This window comes from Colossoma macropomum, unplaced genomic scaffold (assembly GCF_904425465.1).
Source record: "Colossoma macropomum unplaced genomic scaffold, Colossoma_macropomum, whole genome shotgun sequence".
Lineage (NCBI taxonomy): Eukaryota > Metazoa > Chordata > Actinopteri > Characiformes > Serrasalmidae > Colossoma > Colossoma macropomum.
Genome location: NW_023494794.1, coordinates 20,292,341 through 20,307,428, shown reverse-complemented (window position 1 = coordinate 20,307,428; position 15,088 = coordinate 20,292,341). Strand labels below are relative to the sequence as shown.

The window sequence follows — 15,088 nt, the reverse complement described above, 5'->3', positions numbered from 1 at the left end:
GCGGGTATGGAATCACGAGAGTGAACATGTCACGCCGGCGTCCTCTGAGTGGTCACAGTTGTGGACGTCCCACGATATGTGGGAGCACTGCTGGAGTGAGGCCTCTGTGCCGGTGCATTTCACATTGTCCAGGAGAATGGTGCCCCTGCCTGGTCCGAAGAAAGCCTCCACCCGGGCAGCTACAGCATCCCCACAGCCGAGCAGCCTGCACACCACCTGGGCGTCTGGGAGGTCCCAGGCATCATCACATACGGTACCCCACTCACCACTTTGGTACAGTTCCACACGGCCCTCACAGCGGTGCTGACCACCTGACAACCTTATCGCACCTACAGAGACAGAAAGAGGTTAGATACTTCACCAGAAAGTTGCTTTTAGACCCACCATGATTTACATCTCTTCTCTTTAACCCCTAGAAGTTGCAATTATAACGAGAATTTAAAAAGAATTATTTCTCACTTATCCGTAACTGAAACATGCAACATAAATTACGTTAAATATGTGGATTCTACACTTTTAACTGATACTATATTTGCGTTTAGAAGAGGACATATTTTATTATGATTTCAAATTGTGTGTATCTTGTTTTGTGGAAAGACAAAAACATCCTTTACATTTTTTGCAAAGCTTTTGTCATATTTTAACATCAGAACAAATGGTTGCATTCGATTTACATAACCTAAAATCAAATGCAAACATAGTTCATTACAGTGCCACATATGATATATCATCACAGAATACACAATACTGTGCAAAAGTCAAAGATCACCTTTCTTTAGTTTAATTTTCAGCCTTTAAGTTGAAATTCAATTTTCAGAGAAATTTCTGTGAGGATTAGATAATGATAAATTAGCTAATCTACTTGCATAAGGGAGGGGGACGTCAATGGTAAGTGAATGAATTAACTTCGGACTTTTTGTATTTGAGAGAGAGAGGAGAAAATCGAGTTCTTGCTTCAGCTCTGAAAAGATCCACAGGACAACTCAACGCTATGGGTCTGAAAGGATGTGTAGCTGTCAAGAAGCTGTTACTGAGAAATATACCAAAAAAAAACCTTTGCAAGTAAAACAACGACATTGCTGGTGTTCTCAAAACAATGGACTGACCGCCCCAGAGTGCAAACTTTAACATTGTTGAGTGTGTTTGGGATTACTTAGATTACTGCGAAAAAGCAATTTTTCGAGAACTTCTAAGACTGAAATTTGATGGTGCAAATATCCCTGCAGACTGTAGTCTTCCCAAAAAGAGGAAGCTATAATAAGGGCAAAGGGTGGACACATTAAATATTAAAAAAATATTTTTAGTGTTTGAGGATTCTTCAAAATTTTCTGTTAAATAAGTGTTTTCTGTTTTCTTCTGAAATGGACTCTGAAAAACGAATAACTCGTTCTTAAGGCCATTTTGACTTTGAAAGGTAGTATCTGACCTTTGCACAGTATGACATACTATAATTAAATAGTATATCAACATTGAGATAGTCTAGCAAAACAACAATAACTCTAGATGTCTAAGGGACACATCTCTTCACACTGGACCACACTGAATGAACACATTTTTTTTCCAAGTCTGTCAAGTAGAGATTTTTGTAGTGAATTCAAATAATCCTGAAGTCTAACGTGAGCACCGTGTCCATTCTTTCTTACCCTCCGCTGGAGCTGAGGTGGTGACAGTCCTTTCTGTCACACCAAAACTTCTCGATGTTCCTGCCAAGGGCTGGAAAGCTGAGGGAAAGAAATGAAAAGGTTACCCTATCTTCTTTTTCTAAACATGCTTTTGATTTAGTCTGGTTTGATCAAATCATGCTTATAATATCACTGAACTGAATTCAACACTCCATCTCTCAAACGAAGTGAGATGGCATTAGCCTACATTAGCAGATGATGGAGTAAGTGCAATATCAGGGCAGGATATTAGGTAACTGGAAGATGTGCACTGGGGCATGATACTGTACCTCAGCTGGTTGAGCTGCACGTAACAAATCAGTTTTCATGTCTAGTAAGGAGTAGTTTTAGATATCACTGGAGAAGTAGTAATGTTTGGGAGAGGGCATCCATTGCTGCTCATGCCAAATTTCAAACGGTTTTCAAGTAATTTACTAGTGCACCATCAGTCAAATCACACAGGGCGGGTGATACGGCAAAAATGTCATATCATGATACTTAAAGGGGAACTCTGCTGATTTTTCAAACTTTCTGAAAAATTCTGTCCTTGAGATCTAAACAAAGTCATTCAGAGGGCTTTGTTGTGAGAAACTTGCCGAGTCAGAATTGTTCACAGCGGTGGTGATAGGAATCAGACGTCTGAAGAGTGTAATGCCCCTGAAAGCTCCCTTACAAAAGGTTATTACATAAAATGGTTAGATATGTGACACATTGTTTATGATAGTTTTGTGATCAAGTTTTGGCTTCAAATGTATTTTAATTCATTTATTTTAAATTGTCCATGGTGGAGGGATACATGCAAGATATTGTAAGACAGAATAGTCCCCGAAGAAAACTTATTTTTTCTGATTTATGACTATTTTTAACAACATTACATATAAAACATGCGTAAGTCGTTTCGAGAAAATAAAATGGTTATATTTGTGCTGTAGACATCAGGACTCCGGGTTCGCATCACCACCACTGTAAAGAAATCTGAGTCTGTAAGTACAACCAAGTGCAAGTAAACCACTTCATTGATTCCCCTTTACAGACATTAACCATGATATATGACATGTTTCATATTTTAACACATAGACACAATGCAGTAGTGCCACATTTAAATACAATGATCAAAAACTCTGAAAACAGTCATTAAACATGACTAATTATGCAATTATAGTTGTAATAAAACACACAGAAACAAAATAACAGAACTACAATAACAATATTGAAATTAAATTAAACCACAGTAGATGGTCCCCAATCCCATGCCAGTATAATCTAATCCAATGACAGGCTTAATCTGGATTCCAAAAGCTAGTTTTATAGTTTTTAAAAATTAGACAAATGCTTAACATCTTAGATTAGATTAAACTTCTTATTAGATTTAACTTCTTTATTAGATTAAATGGAAATAATCGCGTACGTTCCCTCTTCATCCTCACCAGACTTGCTTCTTTAAAATGTGTGTATATTGGGAACACACATACATATATTTATGGCCGTTTGGCTCCACGTGGCTAAGACGGATGTGGATTTCCCCCCTGTGGGCTTCAGCTGATGCTGATGTTCCCTGACTGGCCTCTAGATTTTGCACGTGGCCACAGCGGACTGCCTCAGACACAGGGCTTGCGGAAATGATGCTATGACGTTGCTGTGTGGTGGATTTTAGAGTTCTCCTCAGAATAGTTAAAGTCTTATGAAGCAGGTGCCTCGTTAGGGAGGACTGGAGTAGTATGTGCGTATAACAGTGTACCGGTTGGTATGAAAGAGAGTTGTGCCTTAACAACGTAGATGCGTGAATGCATGTGTGCGTGCTTAAGATTTTAAGAGGAAGAGACATAAAGGAATCGAGAAACCAGCATTGCTTTGGTCAGCAGAATGGCGGTTGGCGCTGTGTAATGTGGCTGTACTTCTGGGGTGGGAGGAAGTGCACTGGCCTGGAAATGAGACTGGAACTGAATGAGGAAAGAGATGTGTGTGTACATTCACTGTTGGGCCTTTCACAGTGAATGATGTTGACTGGTGCATTGTGACAGTGTGAGTCTTATGAATGGGGTAGTGACAGTGCAATATAAATGCATTTGCACACACTGGAAAAAAACACATATAGGCCTAATACTTCACTGCAGTGGTCACCAACCCTGGTGTTTGAGATCTACCTTTTTGTGGAGTCTAGTTCCAACCACAATCTGCTATGCATGCTTTGGTTAATTAACTTCAGATGTTCTTGTCTGGCTGGATCAGATGCTTTGGTGTTTGGTAATCGGGGGCAGCATGATAGATGCAGTTTGGAACTAAACTCTACAGGAAAGTAGATCTCCAGGTGGGGGGTATGTGCCCACTGCTTTACTGTAGAGATGTACAGCAAAGATGAAGGCTTGTGTAAAAAGTATACTGACCAATTTCTACAAATAACTGGACAAATTTACAGAATTTAGTGAGATGTTTTGGTTTAAAGACTAGTAAATACACTTCTGATAAAGCATATTTAAGGTGGGAGAAAGTATTTGTGTTGAAAGGGTTTTTTTCCATTAGCTGGCTAAGGTAGAATGAAGCCAGATTACTAACATCACTGTTAGGATCCTTAATATTATATATTTATCAGCCTCTACATAAGTGGTAATAAGAGAACACTGGTAGACAAAAACATAAAAAGGATGCAAAATCATGAATTCTCTCAAATCAGTGAGGCCAGGGATGCAGTGCTGTGCTACAGAATATTACATGACATGACAACATATTAATTCCTAGTTTTAGGCTGGAAATATAAAATTATACTTCAAGTTTCAAATCCTTTATATTCAACGGTTGCCAGATGCTGTGCCCTCTAGACATCACCAGACACCAGCCCGGTAATGCGTTTCCAGTTCCTGTTTGTTTCACAGGCTTCAGCCTTGTCTTTAGTAAGTGAAACACATGACGAGTGGGTTTCATGTCAGGTGATTGACTTAGTTATTCGAATTTCAGGCCTTAAAATCTCTGTGACACTTCTGTGCACTTCAGAATTTGTTCTGCTGCTACTGCTGGTTCCAGTGGCAGCCATACATGCCAACATTTTACATAGGTAAATTTACCTTTTTCTCCAATTAATGGATTTTTACAAGGCTTTAAAAACACACGCTGGTGTATTTTTCTCTCTTTGGTCTTTGACTCATCTTTGTCTACCTTTCAGATAATATTCTTGATCTGTTCTGCAGTTTTTCCTCACAACTGAAAGTATTGTTTGGTCATCTGTTACTGTGCTCTTTCGTGGGCTATTGCTAAGCTCACTGTTGCATTCTTGCTTCTCAACAATGTACCATATATTTATTTTGAAACTCCTACATTTTGGTAGCATTACAATGAGCAGGGGCAGGGCTGTGCACAGGCAGTTTGGAGGGCAGGGGCACAAGGGAAAATAAAAGGAGGGATGCAAATGTAGCATTAGCAGTTCTTCCCAAGACAGCCAAAAACATAAACGTAACAAAGTGCAAGGATTTGTAGGCTCATCTCCTGCATACAAGGCTGTAACTTACCTTCTATACTATACAGTGCCTGTGAACCACTGAGTTAAAACTCTGTTTATACCTCTGTAATGGTGTTTTATGAATTTCTGAAATGTGATAACCCCTCTTTACTGCAGCAGCAGCCTCTACTCTTCTGGGTAAGCTTTACATTAGATAGTTGGAGCACTGCTGTAAGGGTTTGCGCACATTCAGCCCCAAGAACATTAGTGAGGTCAGGTACTGATGCTGGACAATTCGTTCTTGGTTACAAATGCCACTTCAAAGGTGTTGGATGGACCTCTATCACTCCAGAGAACAGTGTCTTTAGGATCATGCGCAGCTGCTCCTAAAGGCCCATTCGACTGGCAAATTATGATTGCCTGTGTCAGCAATGGGTGCACCTTAAATAGCTGAATTCACTAATTAGGAGTATTTGGATACTTTTGGACATATTGTATTTCCACTGAATACTTTTACTGCAATAATTTTGGTAAGACAGAATACATATTTCACAGCTGTAACAGCAGTTTCACAGTTTATGTGTTGTCCCTCAACAGGAGTGAAAGTGTGCTTGTTTATTTAGCTGAGTCATTTTAGAAAACCTATTACTCACATGATGAGTTCATCATGTTCATACATAATGGTAAACTGTTACATGGCACACCATGACAAACTACATCCAGTGTGATAAATGCCAGAAATGTAGAGAATAGTGATGGGCTTCTAAAAAGAGGGCTTGTGTTCTGACATATTTTGACACCTTTTGTCTAGTGAAAAGCCCACTGTTGTTCCACAGTTATATGATAGACAACATATCAGTTTGTATTACTTTGTATCAGCTTATATCACTTCCACATCTACAGTGTTTTTGTTTCAAGTCTCTGATTTTTTCAGCCTAATGTCCTGATATTGACTCTAGATTCAACATGTAGAATGAACTTCTAGACCTTTTGCTAGCTGTGTTGTGCTTTATCAAATGATGCTGAGATGCACACACTATAAGAAATGAGGTCAGCATAACTTAAAATGAGTTCAAACAAACAAACAAAAAAAACATAAAACGTAATTGATTACACAGCTTTTCTTGAGTTAACTTAACTTGAGGACTCCAGAGTTCACCCAACTTCTCAGTTTAGTCAAAAGTTGACTTCTCTCATTTTTCTCATTTCTAGTTTCTCAGTTAAGTAAACAATACAGAATTTGTTTCTTACTGTTTCCCCATTTGCTGGGACTCTTTCTATGGCACAATCCCACCAGGCATTTTTTTCCTCTTGGGCTTCCAGATGTGGATGTCTGTGGCATTACTGAGGTCCAAACTCAAAATCTCCTGATGTTGGGGTAAATTCTCAGACCATTGCACCAAATTACTAAAGTACTAGTTTTAAAGGTAAAACCACCAATGTTTTTTAAAGTTTGTTAACATTTAAGGACACAGAAATCTGACTGATTTCAGGAACTAGCGAGTGCTGCAACAAACTATGCATTCACCCACACCAGGAGGTTGTCAGTTTGAACCCCAGTGATGCCATAGCCGTCCATAACTGGGAGTACAAGAGGGAAAAATGCTTGGTGGGACTGTCTAAGGGAAAGATCCACAGCTAGTGGGGAAACTGAGTAAAGACATACGTTCTATATTGTTTACCAAACTAAGATGCAGAACTAAAAAAATTAACTTTTGAATACAATAAGTTAGTCTGAGTGTAAAAGCAGTGTTATCAGTTATCATTTTAAGCTGAGCGGACTTTCATTTTTAACAGTGTAGCTAGCCAACAAACATCTGAGTAGCAATTGTCAAAATACTTATGGTCCCCATGAATTGGATGATAATGTAGATATTTATATGTGGTTTAATCAGTGCAGACATAAATACCCTCAAATTAAAACTGATCTGTGCTTATTATTCAGAAGCTACATGGACTATGATGAAAACTGTTTTGAAGTGTCTATCAGAAATCGATGGCCATTTAAGTGGTTAATTCATGATTTCAAATTCAGCATGCTGCAGCGCAGAGCCCAAACTGTGTCCAATTATTTATGGATTGCATGGTATATTTTGTCCATTTGTCCACCTCTAACTTACTTGAGCAGATGACCCCAGCGTCCTCATGGTGCCCACAGTTATGCTGCCCCCAGCCCAGGTTGAAGCAGTCGGCCAGCGCTCTCTCGTTTCCCTGGCAATCCACGTTGTCCAGCAGGATGGGACCGGAGCCGTAGCCAAAGTAGGCAAGAGGGACGGCTGCGAGGGCGGGGCCACACCCAAGCTGTCTGCACACCACCTGAGCATTGTCCATGTCCCAGTCATCATCACACACCGTGCCCCAGACGCTGTTGTAGGAGACCTCTACGCGACCCTGGCAACTGCTGTTTCCATTCGCCACGCGGACACTGGGCTGCTCTGAATGGAGGAATGAACAAAACATCAAATAGCTCTGAATGTCTGATTAGCTAGATAGCTCTTAATAGTGTCCACGCAATCAATATGATAATCTGTTCGTTGCCACATCGTCAGCTGTAAAGTATTTCAATCTAAATCATTGGACATTTGCACAATATTTTACTTTAATAAATATACAGCTAGTTATACAATAAGGCATTTGAGCATTACAAAGCTTCAACGGCTCTGGAGAGCTGGACAGTCACTGACAACATTTATAAATACATTTATTTAGAAAACGTTATAGTATTTCCATTTTTTTCAAATTTTATTATACATATATTTTTTACTTTATTTGAACAAAACATCTGCCCTTTACATCGTGTGAAAACGAATGGACCAATAGGAATCTTCCAAAATTGCTTGTAATAAAATATCTTTACATTAAGGTTGAATTCTAGCATTTTTTTATTTGTGCATAATTAAATCGTTAACACGTAAATAAAGCCATTTAGAGTGGTTTGATGTGAAATGCTCCATTCTAAAGAAGCTTCCCAAGCGAGAATCCTTCACAGTGGTGATGACAGGAACTAGACGTCTGAAGCTTTTAATGCCTCAAAAAGCTCCTAAACAGTAAGGTATTACTTGAAATGGCTATAAATAGAAATATAAAAGAAGGTTTTGGCCTCAAACTTCTTTTTTATATACATTCCAGGTTGACGGGTACATGCAGGGCACTGAAAGGCAAAATAACACCCAAAGGAAACATCTTGTTTCAAATTTAGCACTATTTCACCATCATCAACGTTACACCTAAAACTCAGAAGACAAGTAGGTTCACTGGTGGATTTGGATTCTAAATAAAATGGCTGTATTTGTGGCATAGAAATTGTGACCCCTGTTTCCTGTCACCACCATCGCAAAGAAATCTGAGTCTGTAAATTTTTATACAGTGTACCACTTCACATCAAACCACTCTGAATGACTGATTCACATCTCAACGATTAAACTATACAGAACAGTGAAAAACAGTGAACTATACAGAACAGCGAAAAACAGTGAACTATACAGAACAGTGAAAAACAGTAAACTATACAGAACAGTGAAAAATATTAGTTATCACAATATTAGTTTTTGATACATCTTTAAACACAGACTAAAGACAAATCTCTTTTTACAGCACTTAAGTGAGCACTAACGTAGTACTTATTGAAATGTATTGTACAGCACATACTGAAACTTAATTCTGTTCCTTTTTCTCTGGGTATCAACATGGGCTTTTGTTTCTAGCAGTATCTGAGCTCAGGACGAGCTTTCTCTCTAACCTATTTGTAACCAGCAAAGATGCTTTCTCTGAGTGGACAACAAAGCACTTTTGTAAGTCGCTCTGGATAAGAGCGTCTGCTGAATGCTGTAAATGTAAATCATTACATAAATATTTATAAAATATAGAAACTGCATCTATCTGGATTAGTACTACAAAAATAGGTATAGTGTTAAAAATGCATCTGTTTTTAGTGTTACCTCTTGTGGTTATGGCTGTGGTGGGTTCAGCTGCAGTCGTATCTGTAACTGGAACAGTCACTCCTGTCTCTGAGGGAAGTGAGAGAAAAATACCCAGGATGATGACTTGAAGACAAAACCAGAAAGGAGGAAAGGAAGATGGGAAGGCACTGAAGACAAGGCCACAGATAGCTGCAGCTGCATCTCCACAATCTCATGGATTGACTGAGGTGCGTCATTCTGCAAAACAGTGCCCTCTGGTGAGGCAACAGGAATAGTACAAGATCCCACTGTCCTGCTTGAAAAGTGACTCCTGCTAGAGTGTGAATGTGAATATGTGTCTGTGTGAGAGCACACAGTGTGCGTGTTTGCGTATGACAGATGGGCTATTCACTTCAAACCATCAGGAATGCCAAAGCAGACAGGCAGACGCAGCGGTTGGCCACACTAGTTTGGCTCTCTATTTACCCATATGTGCTTGTGGACAGCAGGTAAAGATATACACTCACATATATGTGCCATTTATACCTGCTGTGCTCTCTGTGTGGAAGAATGCTCTGCCCAGGGTCTCCATGTCAAGGGGGGGAGCAGTGGTAGTACCCAATCCTGCAGGGGGAGTGAGTCAGTGAGAGAGAGAGAGAGAGAGAGAGAGAGAGAGGGAGAGAGAGATTGTGTTGAGTTCTACCGCCAACAACGATACTACTAAACGTAGGCCTTTTTATATCTTATGCCAAATTGTGAAAATCCTGATATAAAGACTGAAATAATAATAGCATTCAGCAATACTTTAACTTAACTTAAGGACCAACTCCATAACCTGACTAAGAATAGTCAGTGAATATTTTAAAGTAACTACTGAACAGTCAACATTAAGACTGAACTGAACTGAACTGAGTAATATGATTGCAGTTCTTATCAGTTAATAGCAATGTAAGGTTTCCTTTTGACAGCAACAGGCCTCAGATAATGCAGGCCTAATTTACCTGTGCAGATGACCCCAGCGTCCTCGTGATGGCCGCAGTTGTGAATGCCCCAGCCCAGGCTGTAGCAGGTGGCCAGCTGGCTCTCGTAGCCATTGCAGTTGACGTTGTCCAGCATGATGAGGCCAGTGCCATAGCCGAAGTAGGCGTTGGTGGTGTAGGTGACCGCAGGACCACAGCCGACCTGCTGGCACACAACCACAGCGTCCCGCATCCCCCAGTCATCATCACATACCGTCCCCCAGCTGCCACGATGGTAGATCTCCACCCGGCCCTGGCAGCGGTCTGGGCCGCCCATTAGCCGGATGGTACCGTCTCCTGCAGCACGGGGAGGAAAAGTGGGGTTTATGAGTTTGGGATGTGATTCTGAAGTTAGAGCTTTTGCACTGGGTTAATTAATCAACAGCTTAAATGCTGGTGTTCTCTCTGAACCGAGATCCGTCCCCATGAGGTCTGGTAGTGGATTAAGTGAAGTTTTGGTCTAGATTAAAAGCTCTAGTAACACTCTGGACAATGAACTAGCAACTTGTACAAGGCAACCTGGAGCTAGTCATTTGTGTGGCGCATCAATCAGCTGTAGTATTTTGCAAGGTTTGGTTCCGTCATTTCCTCACATTGACGCACTACATCTACTAGAAATTAAATTACTTATTTAAAGTGTTATACTTTTAAGTGTTATTTACATCAGATTTACATTTAGATATTTTAGATGTCACAGCAATAGTAGTTTTTGTTATGTTGTTCATTAATAAAGTAGCCAATGTACATAAATACATGAACCAGATATTGGTTGAAAAGGATATTGTTGGAATTTTTTTTCAGTATGGCACATATAGTAGGAGCAGTCTTTCCCAACATATTAGGACCTAATATTGTACGGCTTATTCAAACATTTTGGAATTGTGTGCGGCTCAGTTCAAATCTGGGAAGTCACATATAACTGACATCATTATATGCACATCACATACATATAATACTTTATACAAATCACAGCCGTGATGTTATTTCGCGATAACACACTCCCTTTCGTGTTCTATTGCTTAAGTAATACTATACAATAGTATAATAACACTATACAACACTGTGCTAGTTTAACATACTTTAAAAGCTCTTTTAAAGCACATTTAAAGCTATTTATGTTTTATATCATTGTAAACACTGATTACAGACTTTTATAAGTAGTGTATAATGCAAGAATATGTTCTCTGTTAGCGTAGACATACTCTACATGAGCAATTAACTCTCTTGCATATTATTCTAAAGACGCATTTTCTATTGGCCCATCCATCGGCAACACAGCCTTGGGAATAGTAAGTTGAAGAGTGTATTGAAAGTGAAACAAAACAGAGAGCTATAGTCACAGGATAACATGGATCACAGCATCTATGTTGCACCCTCCACTGACATTTCACTGCATATGGCCATCACAGGAAGAGACAATGGTTGTTCTCAGGTTGCTAGAGAAGAGTGGCTGGACCTCTGGATCCCGCAACATGAGGATTCTTTGAAGCAGTTCAAAGAAAGTGCTAAAGGGCAATGTTGCTTTGTGAGTAGCACATATGAGGACATCTGAGGACAAGCCATGTAAATGCATGGGCTTAACAAAGGGTGGGATCCTTTCATGATGCAGAAAGGGGTTGGATGCATGTTGCATGTCTGAACTGTGCATGACTTACTTAAACCAGAATTTCTTCGAGATGGAGTGGTGGGCCCCTCAGGGCTTCCTCTAGGCCCAATGACAGTGTTACCTAGAATAGAAAGATACTGAGATGTTGACATGGATAATGACATCCTAATGTCATGTCATCAAAAATCAAGATGACATTTAAGATGATAAGCAATTAACTTTAGATTCATCGAGTATTATAGTACTGTGGATTGTGAGAAAATGCAACCAACTTCTATGACTGAACTTTGAAGGTGTGGAAAAATGTTAAAACTGAAAGCAAGTCTCCTGAAAAGAATGGAAGGTGTAATAAAGGTAAAAGGTGAACACACTAAATACTGGAAATATCTGATAATACATTTAGTTGTTGAGGCTTCTGTTATAATGTATATATAAATATATATATATATATGTTATAATGTATGTATATATATATATATATAATGTATATATATGTAATAATGTATATAAAATTATATATATATATATATATATATATATATATATATATATATATATATATATATATATATATATAATATTATTTTTTTCCGCTTTTTCCCTGAAAAATGAATGATGTACATAATGGCCATTTTAACTGGAAAATAAAAAAATAAAGGGTGGTCTCTGATGTTTGCAGAGTACTATATATCTATCAAACATTATATCCAGCTAACATAACATATTATGTGATGAGATAGACTGGCAACCTGTCCAGGGTGTATCCTGCCTTCCGCCCAATGACAGCTGGGATAGGCTCCAGCACCCCATCGTGACCCAGAAGGATAAGCGGTTTAGATGATATATGTATGTATGTATGTATGTATAACATATTACTCTATTGCTTTGCTGTGCTGTCACTGTCCTGTAGGAGTTAATTTGTCATTGTTTAATTGTGCAGCTTGGGAGCTCTAATCCCTAATGACTTAAACAATGGCTCCATACAAAAGTCCCTCTAATTAACCAATTACTTAATTGGGAACATCTATTACATCTATAAGCCTTAGGGTTTTGGTGAATTTAGCATATATATACTCTCACTTACTTATACAAAGCTACAGCTTTTGGTAAAATGTGCCCATTATCCCAAAATAAAAACAAACATTATGGAGACATCATATGACTTTGCATTGTATCTATCCATAATAATCGTATTCAAATATTCAAAAGTTTGGAATCACTTGTCATATTAATAATGTTCGTTATTTTATATACAATAAAGAATTACATAGAGTGAATTTAAATAAATCTGACACCAAAAAGTATTTCTGGTTTTTTTTCGATACATTAAGGTTTATTTTGTATTCAAGCATTTAAAACATTAATAATAATAAATAAATATTTACTTTACAATCACAAATTTAGAATCATCTACAGCACTGTTCATCATAAGCAGCTTTCTACTAACTACTTTAGATGTTGCACATGACTAGTATATTCCAATCAGTTTATATATGTATCTGTGGCTAAACTGGTCTTATAATATTGAAAACAGTGATTCAAAGTTTTAACAGTAGTGTAAGTGTTTCTTGGTGACCACTTTGTCAACCTGGCCTTACCTTTGCAAATGATGGCCACGTCCTCATAGTGGTAGCAGTTGTGAATGCCCCAGCCCTGGTTGCCACATTGGCTCAGGTCTGTCTCCTCCCCCTTGCAGTCTACGTTGTCCAGCAGGATGGGCCCAGAGCCCTGGCCAAACCTGTAGCTGCTGCCCACAGCCATGGCCAGCCCGCAGTCTAGCTGCCGACACACCACGTTGGCGTCCACCATGTCCCAGTCATCGTCGCACACCGTACCCCATGTGCCATTGTGCTGCACCTCCACACGACCTTCACACCGGCTTCTGCCATTCACCAACCGTACTGCAGGGGGATTGGGAAAGGGAGGAAGAGGACGATGGAACTTGAAGAGGTTAGTGGAAATACAGCCAGAGGACAATGAAAAACAATGCAGCCCAGTCCTCATGTCCTCAAATATTTGTGCTGAAAAAGAAAGCTGCGTTGGGTATCTAAAAAGGCTTATTATTCAGGCTTATTATTCAGTAAGACTTTATAATCAATAACTGCTGTAAATTATTCAGTAACTACTATGAAAGTAGTTGCGCAAGTTATGAAGCTATGAGAGCGACCAAAGTGTGAGGCCACATATATGAGCCCTTGCTGTTTAAAGCAAAACAAATTTGCTGAAATTTACAGAAATTTCCCCCCTCCCCCTTATCAGTAGTCAATCAGACAAGTCATATTTAGTGTCCAAATTTTGCTTCTTTAATTTTAAACTGGAGCTATGAAGCTAGCCCAAACTGAAGCTATCTACTTTGGACATATTCTGAGAACCAACTGATTGGAAAAGTCCATTATGCTTGGAAGAGTTGAAGGTGAAAGAAGAAGAGGACGACCAGCTGTAAGGTGGATGGATACAGTCAGAGGAATCATGAACCAGTCATTGAGAAACCTGAAGACCCAAACAGAAGACAGGATATTCTGGAGAGACACTATCCATATGGTCGCCAGGAGTCGGAAACGAGTTGAGGCCACTTAATGAGACTAATAGGAGTCAAGCAATAGGAGTCAATAGTGAACCAGCTCTTTTCTGTAAATACAAACCCAAAACTTCTCTCAAACCTTGTGAACTGCATCCAGGTCTGTTCTGTGTTGTGTCGAATTCCAACTCCCCTTAGTGTGCATGCAAGTCATGTAGGCTTATGTGTGCAATTTCTGTTGTTTCTGTTTATTTATTTATTTTTTTTAGTTTTCCCCAATTTTCTCCTCTATTGAGTCATCTCCAATTCCACCCACAAGATAGGACTCCCCCAGTCACACGATAAGTAACAGTGTTATTTACATATGAAGTGCAGAAGGACAGTATATAGCGGTAAAAAAATATAAATTTAATCTTGTATTTTATATAATCTTGAATTTTCAAACTAAAAATGTATGTTTATGAAGAGAAACAAGAGAATTTGTGAATGTAATGTAGTGTCTAAATTTCCACACGGGAAGGAGAGTCGGATTCTGCAGGGCACTTCACCTGCTCTGTAATATGGCTTACCACTGTGTCAGCTACACCAAGATTTGCCAATTTTATAGCTCATATTGAGTCATAATGTGTCCTTAACCACATCAACAAGCCAGCTCAACTTTAATGAAGAGCTGGATATGGTTTGATCTGGTTGAGAGAAGTTTCGGGGATGTATTTCTGGAAAAGATTTGGGTAATTATTGATTTCTAGTGTTTTTAGTGATTTCTAGAAGAAAATGTGGACAGCAAAGGTGTCTTTACAGAGTAAACGTCGTATGATTCAGTTGCTGTCAGCATCAAAGGGTGCATTCAGACATGGTTTGGTTTGATTGAAATGAACCTTGGTGTGATTGTTCTGTTATGGTGTTTTCACACTTGGGCCGTTTCAGCGTCTGAAGTGAAGCGGTTTATTTTGCA

At 39.1% G+C, this 15,088-nt stretch overlaps 1 protein-coding gene across 1 annotated transcript in view; it reads right to left on the bottom strand.

The window, feature by feature from the left end:
• The window catches only part of LOC118814764 (scavenger receptor cysteine-rich domain-containing group B protein), a 26,983-nt gene continuing 11,895 nt past the window's right edge, over positions 1-15,088 (bottom strand). Inside the window, exons 5-12 of the mRNA XM_036580522.1 lie at positions 13,214-13,516; positions 11,665-11,736; positions 9,992-10,306; positions 9,537-9,614; positions 9,030-9,098; positions 7,212-7,526; positions 1,644-1,721; positions 1-329 (exon numbers count right to left, since the gene is read on the bottom strand). Coding sequence (XP_036436415.1) covers positions 13-329; positions 1,644-1,721; positions 7,212-7,526; positions 9,030-9,098; positions 9,537-9,614; positions 9,992-10,306; positions 11,665-11,736; positions 13,214-13,516 — 1,547 coding nt within the window. The 3' untranslated portion in view covers positions 1-12. The remainder of the gene's footprint in view (positions 330-1,643; positions 1,722-7,211; positions 7,527-9,029; positions 9,099-9,536; positions 9,615-9,991; positions 10,307-11,664; positions 11,737-13,213; positions 13,517-15,088) is intronic.